General features: G+C 32.7%; 1 protein-coding gene across 1 annotated transcript; it reads left to right on the top strand.

Annotated features, from left to right (window-relative positions):
- Nucleotides 1–16: 16 nt before the first annotated feature.
- Nucleotides 17–4,105, top strand: LOC105342747 (microfibril-associated glycoprotein 4-like). Its single transcript, XM_066067850.1, has 6 exons — nt 17–161; nt 876–1,019; nt 1,285–1,430; nt 3,058–3,154; nt 3,540–3,704; nt 3,812–4,105. The coding sequence occupies exons 1-6, from the start codon at nt 71–73 to the stop codon at nt 4,057–4,059; spliced, it is 891 nt and encodes a 296-aa protein (XP_065923922.1). The 5' UTR covers nt 17–70; the 3' UTR covers nt 4,060–4,105.
- The last annotated feature ends 9,605 nt before the right edge of the window (nt 4,106–13,710 follow it).

Here is a 13,710-nt window from a genome sequence, read left to right as displayed (position 1 = left end):
ATATATATATATATATATATATATTAAAAACTTCTCCTAGACAGAAATCGTAGTAAACAACGTGAACACTATGGTTTTGTACGGAGGATTTTACAGTGTACTTTGTGTATGGACCTGTTTTGTTGTCGTTGTGTCTATTGAACCTCATCTTAAGATCAAAGGTAAGCAGCGTAAGGAACAAGAACTCATTTTTTGAGTATTATGGGGTGATCAAATCCTATAATGCCTAAAGGGCTTTATGATAGATTTGATCACGCCCGGTATATATGATCAGTTACCTCTAAATATTCAAAGATTGATTCCCTTTTTCTTATACTTATATAATTTTCAGCAATTGCATGATTGAATATTAAAATAGTCATTGATGAAATGTATTGGACTATTTATTACAACATTGATTTGTAGCGTTATTATAGACAAGACACTGGAAAATGAAAATATCAAAAAAATATTGAAAGAAAATGATGGGCCGTGTTACACGTGTTCATTACTAATAGGTTCTAAATTTGTTACTGTTTAGAAATAATCGACGTTGGAATTTGCTTTGCTGTCAGACAGATTTGGTAGCCCTATATATTCCATGGACAGACAGTAATGTTCTGATCCCATAGCGCTATGGAATTGTCAATAACCAAAATCATTTTATATGCAAATCAAATGATAAACTCGTTTTAATGGCTGTCATGTCAATTAATGCTACTCGTAAGACACAGAAATTATACCAACAAATAATTATACGCATATAACGATACTTATTTGCTGCTATAGTCTGAAAAATAACAAGACAATTGATTTTGGTTTTTTGAATTCATTTATCTTTAATTATTTCTTCACTGTTTATAACATCTGATATGATCAACTTTTCCCTCCTTCAGGCAACGTGGAATCTCTGCTTGAGTTGACCCCATGGAACTGGGAACACTTGAACACGTCCCTCAAAGTGGATTCTCCCGTCACTGTGGATGTTTCCCTAACGTCACACTACAGACTGACCGGGAAACACCTCAACAAGTTGCTCAGTCAGTAAACTTATATATACTTTGGTACATCTTCCATAAATTACTCAGTGTAAATTCTGAAGCACAGGTTCTTTAAATATCCTTACTATATTTTCCAAATACTTCTTTCACCTATGCTCATATGCCACACTCCTTTATATTCTTCATTTCTGAATTAGGAATCCAATAAAGCATATTATCAATTAAAAGCCGCATGTAGCAATTGTCAAATATACTTACATGTAAACTGTGTATATAAATGTTGAATTTCTCTCTAAAATTACAGGGCTACAAAAGCAAAGAGATTGTGCATCCATTCTAAAAGCAATACCCAACACAAAAGGAAGAGACGGTGTGTACACGATATACCCGGATATGACGACCAAGAAGTTGGTGTACTGTGACATGACCACGGACGGCGGAGGATGGACCGTGAGTCTCTACTGGTTCCTTTCATACACTTCAATATTTCTGCGATGTTTCCATACCTTACACAATAAATAACTCTCTAAAACTTACTGGTCTCTGAAATTACTCCAACAGATCATCGTTGTGGTCTCAATGGTCTTGGCCATTTTTAGACTGTATTGATTTGCTTTTAGGGCGTTGGATCCTGCGATCAAAAGTCTGTAAGTTTTTTTCTAAAGTATTTTTTAAATATCTACACACATCTCTAAACCAAAATTCAAAACAAAATTTTGGGGTCTATGTGCTCCTTTCGGTGCTACGGTGTATTTAATATGACCTTTCTGCACTGAGAATGCAAATTGCACATAAATCGCTTTTCCCTCTATAATTTTTTATCGAAATGAACCATGGTATCAAATACAAATTTACATTAATATTTAGAATTAATAAATTAAAATTATCATAATGAAAAAGTTTGCAATTTTTTCACCTTATTGATATTTTGACCTTTTTGCACTGAAAAAATACTATTTTTATTCATAAACGATTCAACATGCAATTAAATAATTTAAAAGTCTCAAATTTTTTCTCAAATTATGACAGACTTGTCAAAAGAAACTTAAATATTCAGAAAATAAAACAAAGTATGGGTCTATAATGTAAATTTTGAGATATGGCATGAAATAAGCTAATTTTAGGGGAAAATTGGAGTTGATTTTTTCTTTACTTTTATGAAATATCACTTAAACATGCCAATATATGTCGATAGAAATATTGTTGAAATATGTTCTTTGAAACAATACGAAGATATCCCAATTCATAAACTATCTGAAAATTTGGTCTGCAGGGAAAATAAGAAAGCTAAAATTACGGTACTCTAAAACAACTGAGTTATGAAAAATGTTCATTTTCTTCTTAAAAACCTTCCGCCACAAAATATAGTCCCTTACTACACTCTCTAAATATGGAATTTTTTCTTCACTATTTTATTCAATAGAGTTTATTTGGCATTGTAAAAAAGGAATTTACAAGTAGAATTCATATATGACACAGAATTTTAAGACTAGAGGTGAAACAAAATGGCTACCCAAAATCAGAGGATCGAACCTCTTTAAAAGAAGAGCTCTATATAAAGATATAGGAAAATACAAAAATTGAAAAGTAAAAATGTATGGAATTTTTCTTCACTTAATAATTGTTTTAAATAGCTTCGCAAATAATATCTTAAAACTTTAAGCAGATCAGGCCCCGGGGCCATAAAACTTAGACAAGCTCACTTTTGATCTCAGTCTCACTTTTCCACTATATGTTTCTTTTGTAAAAGTGAGACTTAGATCAAAAGTAAGCTCGTCTAAGTTTTAAGGCCCCGGGACCTGATAGTTAATTTGTTGACCATCCAGCCTCCTTAAGGTCGTTTATTTTTGTTATCATCCTCATTCACAATTAAACAACCAACAAAACATCGGTACAAATCGTTTGTTGGTTATTTTATATCCTGCTTCTTTTATATTGGACATTTGCTATTTTGTTACATCAAACATTGACAATGCATTAAACCACTTTCAAAAGTTTTCCAGAGCATGATGTGAGAATTGCACTATAATATTCCAATGTACAGTTTTATTTATTAGTATCGTGTGTTGTCTTGCAGGTAATTCAAAGACGTATGGATGGGTCTGTGAATTTTTATCGATCGTGGCAGACCTACAAGGACGGATTTGGAAAATTACAAGGAGAATATTGGCTAGGTGAGAACATGTGATAAAATATTTTTATATGATTATTGAGATTCTTATAATTTAAATTTGATTTTGAAATGAAAAGAGTCTCTAGTCGAAAGAGCACTTGTATTTGCACAAGGTGTTAAGTCTAGCGAAAATGTCATAGGGATTAAATACCCCGCCCCTTTCATGTTAGTAAGTTAAAACAACTGGTTCATAATATAAAACAGCTTTTGTGTATACAATTACTTTAAAATATACTATATTCACATAACATTTTGTCATGGCTGAATAGAAGCTACAAACAGCAATCCGTTATGAACCATAATGATTCCATGAAAACATTTTAGTCACACTTAGTTATTGTTGTCCAGCTGAGCGAAATGACCCATGAAACTTTTATATTTTCTAGGAAATGAAGATATTCACTTGCTTACATCAAAAACTAAGCAAGAGTTACGAGTTGACCTACAAAAGTTCTCGGGTGAAAAGGTTTACGCCAAATATTCTAGGTTTACTGTGGGAAGTGAGTCTGAAAAATACAAGTTATCTGTCGGGGGATATAGCGGAACGGCGGGTAAGCATATAAAATAGTTATCAGTTGAATCTGAATTTCATATGGCAAATTTTAGTTAAAAAATCCAAACTATGTATCAAAATTTAAATATAAGAAATATATTTCAGGTGATAGTCTCGCATATCATAACGGTATGAAGTTTACTACCAGAGACCAAGACAATGACACATGGCATAAAAATTGTGGCCATTTTTATCAAGGAGGATGGTGGTATAAGGCATGCGGCCATGCTCATCTTAATGGACCTTATCAAAAATCGGCTATAATCAATGAAAGGAGTATGAACTGGTACACACTCGGAAAAGAATACCGTTCTTTAAAGAGAGCATCAATAATGATCAGATCCAAAATTTAAAGTTGTTGTGAAAGCTGTTCATTATATTAAAAGCTGCATCCTTGAATTTTTGTCTTTTTAAATATAATATTATTGCAAACAAAGTAGTTCTTAATTTATGTAACTTAAGCTACATGTTTCTATCACTAACGTGCCACTGGGTTGCTTTTCCTTCATTAGATAATCACTGCAACCCAGCAGGTTCAAGAGTTACTTGAAAGGGAAAAGGAAGTTATACATCTGAATTGTAGCCATGTAAAACATTATGATCTCGGATCTGACTTTTTGTTTCAGGATATCATAAGTTTTGGTGTAATGGATAGATGCCCGTTTACCATCTAAAGATAGGTTCTCTGTAATGGTATCAAAGTGGTCAATAGAAATATCAAAGAGCAGGAACATAATCTGCAAAGTAATATTAAATAACTCAATATATGAATCTGAGAATATTCATAGATCATAAATTCTACAAACAAAACTTTCTGAACTGAACTGAAGGTCTATCTACACAACAGTGCTAATAAACTTAAATTCAAGACAAGGCTAACTTTGTTATCCTAGCCAACATTGATTAACTAGAGATATGCTCATATAAAGCATCAACGACCTTGTCATTAGAATTAGTTCTATTTTTTTCATAGACTATCTTAAGGAATATGACTAGTCATGGCATGTAAATGTGCAATAAGGTTATATAATTTAATTTTATTTTTTGCCCAACCCCTACCTCCAAATAAATATACAGTTGAACTTCGATATCTCGAACACTGATATCTCGAATACAATGGATATGTCGAAGTGATTGGTAAGTCCTAACCACTTACTTCTTATGTATTTTACCCTGGATATCTCGAATATCTCAAAGTTTTTAAGCTGTTCCATATGCTACAAAATAATGAAGTTTGACTATTTAATGTCTGATAAGACCCCCAATTATCTCTTATCTCAAATATACAATTCCTACAGCATATGGTGAGAAAAATTACCAATGGCTTTCAATTAGAAGTTCTGTTCCAATCTTCCCTAGCACATGGGAGCTGATAGTGTCCTCTATCCATGTTTTTATTGGTCTGCCTTTGTCAGAAGGGTCTTCTCTCTTCACCTTGACGTAAAGTTTATTGCATAGTTCAATCTCATAAAATAATGAATTTTATTTTTATGATGCGCTTTTTTTTTCATTTCCTGGATTTCTGACTTGCTTTGGTGGATACCCAGATTTTATATTAGAAAAGGGCATGGACTATTTAAAACTATTTATCTGTTGGGGCCAAGAGATCAAAAACTGCACAAAACTGCTCACTAAATTGCATTGCAATCGTTCATAATTGCCCGTAATAGTTACAGGTTAATTTCATCACGGTCTTAGGTGTCAAAATATAAAACTAAAACAATGTTTCTTGAACTTAAGTACAGTCAAACCTTATCATCTCAAATTTGATATGGCACAAATAAACAACTGAGGTATCTCATTGCAAGAATCAAGATATCGATTGATTGGGACTTCAAACTATTATCAATATATGGATTGTATGCAAAACGTTTATGTTCGAGTCATACATGTATAGCTTCCTTCTGTTTTTGGTGTATTTAGAAAGTAATGAACCCAGTAGTACCCTTTAATTATTTTAACCTAATCTTTTTAGCTCACCGAGACGAAGTCAGGGGGAGCTTATGCTATACCCTCGGCGTCGGCGTCGGTGTCGGCGTCGGCGTCGGCGTCCGGACCTGGTTAAAGTTTTTGTTGCAGGTCCTGTATCTAAGCTATTACTTGTCCTATCTTCACCAAACTTGCATGGATGATGCATCTGGACCTACTTATGGACTTGAAAGACTTGGATGCTGAATCTGAGTCCTAAATTTCAGATGCTGGAGGAGGTTAAGGTTGTTGGACCAGGTTAAAGTTTTTGTTGTAGGTGCCCTTTGATAGCAATATCTAAGTTACTGCAGGTCCGTTTATCACCAAACTTGCATGAATGGTGTGTCTTATGATACTGATGCACCCGATAGGCTTGAGTGCTGAATCTGAGCTAAAGGTTTCGGATGCTGGAGGAGGTTAAGGTTTTTGGAGCAGGTTAAAGTTTTTGTTGCAGGTGCCCTTTGATAACAATATCTAAGTTACTGCTGGTCCGTACTTCACCAAACTTGCATGGATGGTGTGTCTTATAATACTGATGCACCAGGCAGGCTTGGGTGCTGAATCTGAGCTATAGGTTAAAGATGCTGAAGGAGGTTAAGGTTTTTAGAGCTGGTTAAAGTTTTTGTTGCAGGTGCCCTCTGATGATTATATCTTAGTTACTACTTGTCCTAACTTCACCAGACTTCCATGGATGGTGCATCTTATGATACTAATGCACCAGACAGGCTTGAATGCTGAATCTGAGCCATAGGTTTCGGATGCTGGAGGAGGTTAAGGTTTTTGGAGCTGGTAAAAGTTTTTGAAACAGGTGCCCTCTGATGATTATATCTTAGTTATTATTTGGCCTAACTTCACCAGACTTCCAGTCTTATGATACTGATGCACCTGACAGGCTTGAATGCTGAGTCTGAGCCATAGGTTTCAGATGCTGGATATGGTTAAGTTTTATGGAACAGGTCACATGTTTAATAGATAATAGTACTATTTCAAACTCGCATAGTTGATTAAACTGTAATATGAATGAATCACAGAGGAAGCTTCAGTTGCAGAGCTTGATCTCCATTATCAAGGATGCTAAAAAATATATCTTAGTTATTACAGGTCCTAACTTCACCAAACTTGAATGGATGGTGTGTCTTATGATACAGATGCACCTGACAGGCATGGATGTTGAATCTGATGATGGAGCGGATGATGGAGCAGGTTAAGGTTTAAATTGCTAGTGCCCTCTGATGATGATATCTTAGTTATTACTGGTCTGAACTTCACCAAACTTGCATGGAAATGTGTCTTATGTATACTGATGCACCTGACAGGCTTGAATGCTGAATCTGAGCCATAGGTTTCGGATGCTGGATAATGTTTAGTTTTTTTTAACAGGTCACATGTTTTATAGCTTGCATAGTTGATTTGACTATATTTTAAATGAAACGCAGAGGTTGCTTCAGATGCAGAGCCTGATCTCCATTATCAAGGATGCTAAAGAAATCTCCTACCTCACTCAAACCTGCTCGATAGATAGATGTGTTTGTTGATAAATGATATAACATGATTCCGATGATATAGTATTGTATAGTATGAAACAATATTGTTTAATATGATACAATATAATATCATAATATGTAATATTAAAAAAAGTTCTATGATACGATATGATATTATATCAATTTTTTTGATATTTTATGTTATGATAATGTATCGTGATATCGTCATGTATAGTATTGTATATTATGATACAATATTGTGTAATATTATATTGTATTATTAATTTATTATTTTATCACATGATACTATTACATAAGATATTGCAAAATATAATATTGTATCCTATTATACAATATTGTATATTCTATAATATTGTATCATACGATATTGTATATGATATTAGTTTCTGTAATATAGAATTATATCACATGAAATTGTAAAATATAATACTTTAATATTTTATGATATCATATCATACAATATAGTATAATATGATATTGGTTTATAATATGATATATTTTCACATCACATGAAATTGTTTTGTATGATATTGTAAAATATATTATTGTATCATATGATACAATATGTATAATATGATATTGTATTATGATATTTTACTATATCACATAATATTGTATCATATGATACAATATCATATTATGTATCAAAAATGATACAGTATCATACAATATCATACTATATTATACAATATAATATCATTTGTTTTAATGTTATGATGTTTTATCTAATATGATATTTTAATATAATACTATATTGTTTTATATATTATGATATTATATTATGTGATCAAATACAATTACGTATAACACAATACAATGTCCTATCATATGTTACAATATCATATCTCATCATTGTTTATTATGGTATTTTATTGTATTATATGATATATGTGTAAATATGATAGGATGCAATATTTAATTTTATATTATTGTTTTGATTAACATATGAACATATGATTATCATACAATTTTTTAACAGATGATATACGATATTGTGTCAAAACAGAATCTATGAATATCCAAGATCATAAAGTATGATTTTCATTTAATATGATAAAGGTGGTCTCATAAAGGTAAAGTCTCATAAGGGTGATGTCTCGTCTCGGTGAGCTTTGTAATCTGTGATTACCTATGTTTTAATTTTAATAAGCAAAATTTCCTATAATATATGATCTAATCCGCGGAGTGGGGTTGTCGGGACGGGGTTGGCGGTAAGTTAAGGTAAATCCAAACATATATTAAATACCCAGAAAGAACCTGGAAGGCTAAGCCGAGGCATGTGCCACAACCCTTTCACTTGTATGTTCCAAATGACAATCACGCATTCAGTAGAATATCTGTATCCTGTGCTTACATATCTCCAGAGAATTTATTATGTCGTGTACATAGAATTAAGAATTCAAATACTGAGTATTATGTCTTTAAGTTCATAATTTGACCGCATCAACAATGAAAGTAATTTGTTTATTTTAAAAAATAAAACTAAAGAAAACTTTTTAGCAGTTAACTAGAAAACTACGCAATTTTTACTTTCTTTACATCAAATGAGCTTTTTGAATTTAAACAAATTTAACAAAGATTTAGAAAATTTGTACATTACCATTCATTAGTATCGAAACCTACTTCCACATAGATACGTTTCAAGACCCCAACCGCTACACCACTGAATCACATGTTTTAATCCATTTAAATTACATACTCAATATAGTATTGTGCAAACATAATTCGGTCTTGGCCATATGATGATCATCTTGAAAATTGAAGGAAGAAAACTTGCTTTTTACCATAGAATGGGTGTTAGTACCATTATTTTGAAAAATCGAAAAAAAACATTTACATGTTTTATCAGTATATTGTTATTATTCATTCAGAAATTCAACCTTGGGCAATACAACCCATCAGTTTACAATAACTCACATATTACAAAATAATATAAACATTAGACTCTTTAGAGTCTAAAATGGGGGTGAAACCCCTGATCAAGTGTTCTACACTTCCACACATAACTAAAGGCATAGTATAAATTTATAACACATGTTAACACACGAGAGAATATGTTTCTTAAATACATTGAATGAGTTTCATGCAATTTGAATTAATAATTACGGATTAATAAAGCACATTTAATATATTTAGCAAGACCAAGCAAGGTAGATACGTGATCCGAGCCCAACAACTGAAGTAATTTAAATGTACTTGGAGACTTATAATAGTACTCGCTTAAATATTTTTTTTCGTAAATTATAATATTTTGGACATTGAAGAATAAAATGAACCTCGTCTTCGATTTGTTGAGTATAACAAACATCACATAATCGAGCCTGCCTGCTTTTACCTTGTTATCTTCCTGTTTCAATATTAAGCAATATGAAGACGGTCTTATGCAAGAAATATGTGTCTTAAGATTATTCTGGATTGGTTTTGTTAGGTATGATTGGATTTTCGAGCAATTGTGTTGTGCAAGATATTTGAATAAAATACACTTTGAAGAATTTTCCATAACAGCATTGCTTTCTTGCATGAAAATATCAACAATTATATTCTCGTATATATGTAAAAACTGGCCAGGATCAAGTGACTGCTGCCCAATCCAGAATTCTCTCAGACCCACGTGAAACAACTCATTTTTTACGTCTCTTGCCCAAATGACACCAGAAGCTGCACAATTCTCAGCACTATTTCGTAAGTAATTGTAAGACGATTTTAAAATACAATTTTTTTTTCTAATAATTTACACCAGTATTTCATAATTTTCTTTGTAAAATTAGCGGACGTCGACCAAATTCAATATATATCATATCATTACATCACGTCTAACACCAAGAACATCCTTACAAAATGAAAGATGTAAACGCTCAATTTCTGGTGATTTATGAAAACCCCAGATCTCACTTCCATATGAAATTACACTACAAAACATATATCGAATAGTTGACACCGGGTTTCTGCGTTAAATTCAAATTTCTGAAAATTTCGGTTTAATCAAAAAAGTGCCTTTCTGTCCTATTCTGCTAGTTTCTTTTGAGTTGTATTAAATTTGCTGTTATAATTCAAACAAAATCCTAAATAATTAAAGGAATCAACGTTTTCCAAAATTCCATTGTTGTATGTCCAGGAATGGTCAATGGATCCTCCTTTTCTAGATACTAATGTTTTGGTTTTATCGGTGTTAACAGTTAAGTTCCATAAAGTAACATATTCGTGTAAGGACTTTAGAGTAGTTTGGAGCTCATCTGGTGAATTCGCGAATATAACGGTGTCGTCTGCAAACATTAAAACAAACAGGTTTAACTCTTTTAGTTCGACGGGCTGACAATTTTTACTGATTTTCTAGATCGTTTATATACATGTTAAAAAGAATTGGCGACAAAACTTCACCCTGTAGTAGCCCAGTGTTGACTGTAAATTCTTTGGATATTTCACTGGCACTTCTGACGGAGGCTCTCACGTCGACATAAAGTGATCTAAGGATTCGGAGGAATTTTCCAGTGATGCCGAATTTTACTAATTTATGCCATAACTAGATGACATAATGCAATAATGTTGAGTCATCTTTTTCCGTATATATTATGTCTGAATTTTTTCTTTATAGTTTTCCTAACCTATTCTTTAAAATTGAAATAAAAAAATAATACACTGCATAGCTGGATACCTAGAAAAGGGATGAACAATTTAAACTGAATAAGATATGATATATACATGAACATGGTCTTAATTCTTTTTGTCGCAGCTGAGTGGAAAATGATTACTATAATTTTTTTAAACCAGTGATTGGGTTTTAGGACGTTATTTAGGTCAAATTTCACCAATATTTTTATCCCTGTCCAAAATGTGAAGTTCAGATAAAAGACTGTTTTGAAAAAAATATTGGGGAGGGTACCCCCCCCCCCCCCCAATTTAACTTCCCGGTTGATAACACAATGTAGACAGTTTACTGCCAATCTGTCGTGGTATTAAAATATATGAAATTTCAACAAAACGCTAGCGTATGCATATTTATTTGCATTTTTTTAATACCAAAGTTGTCATTTTCATTGTCATTAACCGTTTACTCTTTCCGACATTGTGTAAATTTCGTCAATCAGCGTTCCTGAACAGCCCGTGCTGGAAAATAAATTATTTCGATCAAAACTAAAATCGCATCAATTTTTTCCATTTTATTTATTAACTTTTTTGTATAAACCAAAGATTTCTCGCATTATCACCGGTGTGAGATCGGTTTGTCCGGTGTGAGACAGCAGTGTGAGATTTTTCTGTCTTACACTGTGTATTACTACGCCAAACGTTGTCTGCTGTAGGGAAATGCAAAACAATGCATTGAGATTATCCATTAAGTAATTGTGTTGCATAATTAATTACAATTTTTCATATTTTAATTGAAAAAACTGTCATATGCTTTCATTTATAACTTGCATTATTTGAAGCACGCGAAGGGATAAACCGAAAGTAATCTTTTGAACGACACAACAGAAAGTTGTCAAACATCATTTTTTAAGCTAATATAATGCGAGAAAAATAATAATTCATTATAAACTCGTGTGGGATAGTGAAATTCCACCTCGGGGCCAAGATTCACGGTCTAGGACTCGGCAAAGCCTCGTCCTAGACAGTGAATCTTGTCCCCTCGGTGGAATTTCACTATCCCACACTCGTAATAATGAATGATTCTATTAGTCCCATCCACGGTAAAAATATCTACATGCGATGCATTATGAAACGGTCCTACACTTTTCGCCAAGACGTTAATTAGCCAAACCGCGTTCTTGGTTACCCCGTTCTGGCAAGTTCCATTCCATTCCTTCGCTAGAGGTCGCGCTTCTTCGCTAGCTTCTATCCATGATTAAAACTAAAATGCTCACTCAAGAAACGAATTGCTTTATTTCATTTATTCAACCTTTGTCAAATCTTAACTTCTATGTGTAATTCAGGTAAGTTCCTAATAAATATATTCACTGTGTACGTAATGATTATCATTAGATATTATTTCATTGAAAGCATATATTTTGATGCAAACTACCCCTGACTTTGATCCGCCACAGTGTGTCCACCACCTTACTCTCATTTTTGCTATTTTGGGCTTGTTTATCGAAAATGAAAGTAGTTTTTTTTATTAATTTCACAATAATAAGTTATCAGTTAAAATTCAAATATACCTTACGGATATCATCTAACAGGTGATGAAATACTTAATTAACTTTTCTGTTATTAAGCTATGTAAGGCAAATATTGTGTCTGTAGTAGAGCGACCAGCCTGAAAACCAAACTGTGCGACCGTGATGATATCCTCATACCGGTTCCACTGCATTACTCGCTCGTTGAGGATCGATGTGAAAAGTTTTCCTAGGCTGCTAGTAATACTGATGCCTCTGTAATTATTGGGGTCAATAATATTTCCTTTTTCATGTATTGGGATAATGATAGCTTTTGACCAAGACGAGGGGAATACTCCAGAATAAAGAATTTTGTTAAAGAGACGAACGAGTATTGGAAGGATTAAGTCACAATATTCGGAAAAATATTCGTTAATTAGCTGGTCATTTCCTGCGCTTTTGTTTGTTTTAAGTTTGTGAATACAAACTTCTGATTTCTTTGTTGTAATTTCCTTTTCTAAACTATCAAATAAGGGACAGTCAGTGTCAATATAATTTACTATTGAAAATAGTTAAGTAGAAGAATTTTGCGCAAGATTCCGGAAATGTTCGAAAAACTGTGTAAGCGAGAATTTTGAGGGTGATGTATTTCGTTTGCTAAAGTGTTTGAAAAATTGGTTTCGGTTGTTTTTCTTCAATTGTTGAACCATGTCTCCCTGTTGTCTCCTGTATTGGTTTTTTACTTTCTTTTGAAGACTTTTGTATTTGCGTTTTGATTTCGTAAAACTATCGTAGTTTTTCTTGTCACTGTAACTGTTGTAATTTTCTAAAGCAGTTAAATATCGAGAATATAAGTTTTTAACTTTTTGGTTGAACCATGGTTTGTCCTCGTTAGTTGTAAGGTTTGTAGATGCTTTTTTACCTCTTCTTTTGCAAGTACAGTACTTTCCTAACACATGGCTATTTTTTTCACTGAAATTATCAACCATTTGACTAGTATCGCTGTCTTCTTCGACACAAGAATATAGGGCGTCCAGACTACATTTAAGACCGCGTCTCATTTGAAGTTGCAATTGCTCTTTCTATCTTACTGTAAAAATACTTTGCGCAGTTGACGTTCTCAAATCATTTGCATTCATTGCAGGACAATTATCACTATACGTTCTTAAAAAATTGGTATGATGACCCAGTACATAAAAAACTATAGTTTGAACTATAGTCCGATTTTATTAGTATTTTGTTGCTTATTTACTCATATTTTGATGTTTTAATCATATCATTTATATTTGAAGTCAATTTTTAAAGGTTTTAGCAATACTGAATGTAAATGATTACATATGCTTAATAAATGTAACAAAATTAATATTTGTAAGAAAAAATTGTTGGTTTTTCATATGGACTTAAGTGGGTTTAGGCCTCGGCTTATTCCCCTATATTCTTT

This window comes from Magallana gigas, chromosome 8 (assembly GCF_963853765.1).
Source record: "Magallana gigas chromosome 8, xbMagGiga1.1, whole genome shotgun sequence".
Taxonomy (NCBI): Eukaryota; Metazoa; Mollusca; class Bivalvia; order Ostreida; family Ostreidae; genus Magallana; species Magallana gigas.
Note: the sequence above shows the minus strand (reverse complement) of the source record. Positions and strands in the feature narration are given on the sequence as shown.

Excerpts from the sequence above, each read along its gene's own strand:
- LOC105342747 (XM_066067850.1), top strand. The coding sequence starts at position 71 with ATGGTTTTGTACGGAGGATTTTACAGTGTACTTTGTGTATGGACCTGT. Across the intron at positions 162-875 it reads ACCTCATCTTAAGATCAAAG|GCAACGTGGAATCTCTGCTT; the intron begins GTAAGCAGCGTA and ends TCCCTCCTTCAG. Across the intron at positions 1,431-3,057 it reads CGGACGGCGGAGGATGGACC|GTAATTCAAAGACGTATGGA; the intron begins GTGAGTCTCTAC and ends GTTGTCTTGCAG.